At 61.2% G+C, this 4010-nt stretch overlaps 1 protein-coding gene across 1 annotated transcript; it reads left to right on the top strand.

Moving 5' to 3' along the window:
* The first annotated feature begins 105 nt into the window (after positions 1-105).
* Positions 106-1992, top strand: LIMD2 (LIM domain containing 2). Its single transcript, XM_007456764.1, is given in 6 exon segments — positions 106-291; positions 453-547; positions 732-752; positions 754-777; positions 857-996; positions 1077-1992. Coding segments are annotated over 5 exon segments (387 nt in total). The 5' UTR covers positions 106-291; positions 453-505; the 3' UTR covers positions 1237-1992.
* Positions 1993-4010: the final 2018 nt, after the last annotated feature.

The raw sequence follows: 4010 nt of genomic DNA, 5'->3' as shown, positions 1-4010 counted from the left end.
GAGGAGCGCCCGGGCCCCCGCGCCTCGGCCCCGCGCTGGGGAGGGTTGGGCCGGGGTCAGGCCGGGGCAGCGGATTCTGGCCGCGAGCCCCCCGCCCCTCCCCCAGGGTTCGCCCTCTCCTGACCTCCCCTCGCGCCAGGAGGGGTCCTGGTCTGCGAAGCGCTCAGGCCGCTGCGCGGAGCCCCTCCCCCAGCCGCTGCCAGCTAACTGTTTTTTCCCCGACACATGGTTCCACTCAGGGACCCCTGCCCCCTGCGGAGCCGCGTGGGGGACGAGCGGGCCAAGGGGGAGGTGGGTGAGGGGCGGAAGTGGCAAGACCCAGAGCAACAGGAAATGACTTAGGGAAAGCCCCAACCGCGGCCCCCCAGCCCCTTGCCTGTAAACACCCCACCCCCCACCCTGCGGGCTGGGGAAGGGCTTGTGGGGCCCTCCCAACCGACTTCCCCTTGCAGAACCCAGCGGGTGCCGCGGCTCCACACGGGGCCTCCATCGCCGCCAGCGAGCCATGTTCCAGGCTGCAGGAGCCACCCAGGCCACCCCCTCCCACGTAGGTGATCAGCTGGGTGGGAGGGAACTCCATTCCCGCAGGTGTCTGGCCTGAGGGTGAAGGCGTGCCGAGCGGCGTTTTTGCCTGTCTCCCTTCCCCTCCTCCTGAGTGTCCCTGGGATCTGGGCTGGTGATGGTCTGGGGCCCTCCTCAGCTGACCCTGCCCCGCCTGCCCTCTCCCACAGGAAGCCAAAGGTGGCAGTGGCAGGCGGCGCGGTTCAGCGCTCCAAGGTAGGGCCCTGAGGCTGTGGTGTGCGGGAGGGCGGGCTCGTCGCTGGTCAGGCCCCTGATGGGGTCTCTCCCGGAACAGTCCTTCAGCCTTCGCGCCCAGGTGAGGGAGACCTGCGCTGCCTGCCAGAAGACCGTGTACCCCATGGAGCGGCTGGTGGCCGACAAGCTCATTTTCCACAACTCTTGCTTCTGCTGCAAGCACTGCCACACCAAGCTCAGGTGCGCCCTTGCCCTACCCCCGCTCTGGTCTTCCTGACCTGACCCGACCCGACCTGACCGCAGCTGTTCTGCTTCTACAGCCTGGGCAGCTACGCGGCGCTGCACGGGGAATTTTACTGCAAACCCCACTTTCAGCAGCTGTTTAAGAGCAAAGGCAACTATGACGAAGGCTTCGGCCGGAAGCAGCACAAGGAGCTCTGGGCCCACAAGGAGGTGGACCCCGGCACCAAGACAGCCTGAGGCCCCTCTCACCGTCCACTCCCTCCTCCTTCCCTCGAGGGCCTGGAGCAGGCAGCGGGCAGGGTGGGAGAGAGGTTGGACCGGGCCCCGGGGTCCGGGTGCAGGCAGCGGGGTCAGGGTGGGAAGGGGTTGAGGCCGTCTTGCTCGGGCAGAGGGTCTTGGGGGCAGGGCTCTGCTTCGGGATTCCTTCCTTCTCCCTCAGTGGGTGGGGGGTTAGGGAACCAGGACTGGGCTTTGCTCACCAGCCCGCTTCCTGCTGCTTCCAGCCTACCCCCCTTACCCCACGGCCCCCTGGGGAGGCCCCCCAACCCAGCTTCCCTATCTAGGTGCCTTTTCTCCAGCAAGGAGTCAGCATGCCCCCCTCAGGGTCCCAAGCTCCCTCACTGCCACCCAGGGCCCTGTGTGGCCCCCACATCTCCCCATCTACCTCTGCCCTTAGCCTGGTCCTGAGCCATGGAGACTGCAGGAAGGTGAGCCAGGGTGCCCCCTGCTGGATCTCTCCAAATGCCCACCAGGACCCACTGGGGGAGGGGAGGGGAAGTGGAAGAGCCCCGCCCCGCCCCCCCCCCCCCCCCCCCAAGGCGAGGCAGGGCATGGGACCATCCCACACCACGGAAGCAGCAGAAGCTAAAGCACCGGCCAGGCTGAGAGCCACAGAGACTGGTGGGGAGCTGGCAGGGTCACGTTCCTCTCTTCTCCCATTTCTGCCGGTTTTGACTGTTGTAATCAACCCTGTTTTAAACACGTTTCAACAGATCCTGACTCTGTATTATGTGGCCTGATGGGGGGTTTTGTGGCAGGAAGGACACAGAGTCACCACACAGAAGTGAAGGGGGACAGGGTCAGCCCAAAGCACCCCTGGCCTTGATTGGTGGTAGGGGGCTGATGGTGATGGGTGTTGTTAGGGGAATGAACACTAGGCAGCCTGAGAAAAGGGGGTGCGCTTCCCAGCCAGGCCTTCATGCTGTCGAACCCAGAGTGTCTGATGACTGAACTCCACTTTGCCCCGCAGTCTGTGTTGCTTAAGGTCAGGCCGTCAGTGGGTAATGGTGCTGCGCCTCGCTGCACTTCAGTATGTTGGGGTACAAGACCGAATCCTTTTGCTGAGTCCTCGTCTGAGCCCCCTTTGCCCTGGAATTCAGGAAGGCATGGTGGGAACGAGCAGATCCAGCAATTTGTATCAAAGGTCTCCTAGTCTCTGTTCCCTTTCCCCATCTGTCTTCCTCCTGCTTTTTCAAGCTCCAGGGAATGGGGCAGCTGTGGTCACCATCCCAAGCAGTCTAAGGAGAAACAGCTCGTCTGCTCTTCTGAGGGGACAACAGTTTACAACAAACAAGGCAAGCTTGGAGGACCTAAGATCCCCCCCCGCCCCCACCCCCACCCCAACAGAATACAGGCAGGATGTCTGGCTTGTCCTGCCCCAGACCCAACCATCCTGATTTCCCCCAACTGCCTGTGGACTATGTGAATTGGTGGAACAAGAGGGCAGACTCCTGGGGGATTTGCTACCTCCACCCCATATACGTCCTTAAGTTCCTAAGTGACCTCATGCCCATAGAACAGGGCAGGGAGCTGGGCCTCAAACTCCGAAGGCACATGGGTGGGCCACTGTGCTGTGTTGCCCCTGGAAATGGCAGAGCTAACAGCAAGCAGAGTTGGCACCCCGAGCCTGGGTCCTCAGAGCGTGAGGAGGGCTGCTGAGAGCCTCACTTGGGGCAGGTCCAACGTCTGCGCCAGAGGCCTCAGATGGGGACAAGGATGGTCCTTCTCTGCTCCGAGCTAAGCAACAGCAGCAGATAGCCCTGGGGGAGCTATCAGAGAGGTGGCTCCTGGAGGTGCCCCATCCCTGCCCTGCAAGGATACGACTCAGGTGAGTCCTTCCCTGGGCTGGGAAAACCAGTGGATGCCACAAAGGTCCCGGAAACTGAGCCACATTGACACTCGGGTCAGGTGAGCTGACAGTGCCACCTCAGTGAGTCAGCTGTGGTAGAACCACCCTCGGCAGAGCTCCGAGGAATGGGGGGAAGAGAGGGAGCCACTTCTGAGCTAGCAGTGGTACCAGCCAAGTCACACCACCCCAGGACCCCTCTTGGAGTCATTTCAAGTTCTCATCTGCTAAGGGAGGCAAGCTTGTTGCCAGGCGCCATACCCACCTTCTCCCAGGTAGACCCCTGTTCCCTCCCCCCCCCCCCCCACCCAAAAGCACTGCCACAGGACCCCTTGGGTATAAATGATCCCTTTTATTGTAAGTAATGCACGACACTGGCCTGGCTTTGCACTGCAAGCCCTCGGTCAAGATATAGTCAAAATAACTATGGCTGCAGGTTCTTCTGCACGATCCACAATTCAGACACAGACACAGAGCTGGGGTGGGCAGGAGAGTGGTGGAGTGTGGACTGTCCCCAGCCCTGGCCTCTCCGTGTCGGGCTGGCCAAGGCTGACATACCCCACGGATTGATGAGCAAGTGGTGGCAGGCCCTTCCCACAGCCAGCCTGGGGCTGCTAGGAGACGGCCCTTCAGATCCTTTGGGCCAGGCCATCCTAGGCCCCACAACTTTTCATCTGGATTATTTAATAAAAAAAACAATAAATTAAAATTAAGCAACAGCTTGGTCCTGAGGATGCTGAGCCAGCATGTCCACAGTTTTTGGCACACAAAAAATCAGGGTCGTAGTTTTTTGGAGTGTAGGATTTGTTGGCTTGTTTGCAAATTCATTTTTAAAAGCATTCCCTGTGCGGCAAGACCCCGGGGTTGGGGGGGGGGGCTCTGTGAG

This window comes from Lipotes vexillifer, unplaced genomic scaffold, assembly GCF_000442215.2.
Source record: "Lipotes vexillifer unplaced genomic scaffold, Lipotes_vexillifer_v1.1 scaffold299, whole genome shotgun sequence".
Classification (NCBI taxonomy): Eukaryota; Metazoa; Chordata; class Mammalia; order Artiodactyla; family Lipotidae; genus Lipotes; species Lipotes vexillifer.
Note: the sequence above shows the minus strand (reverse complement) of the source record. Positions and strands in the feature narration are given on the sequence as shown.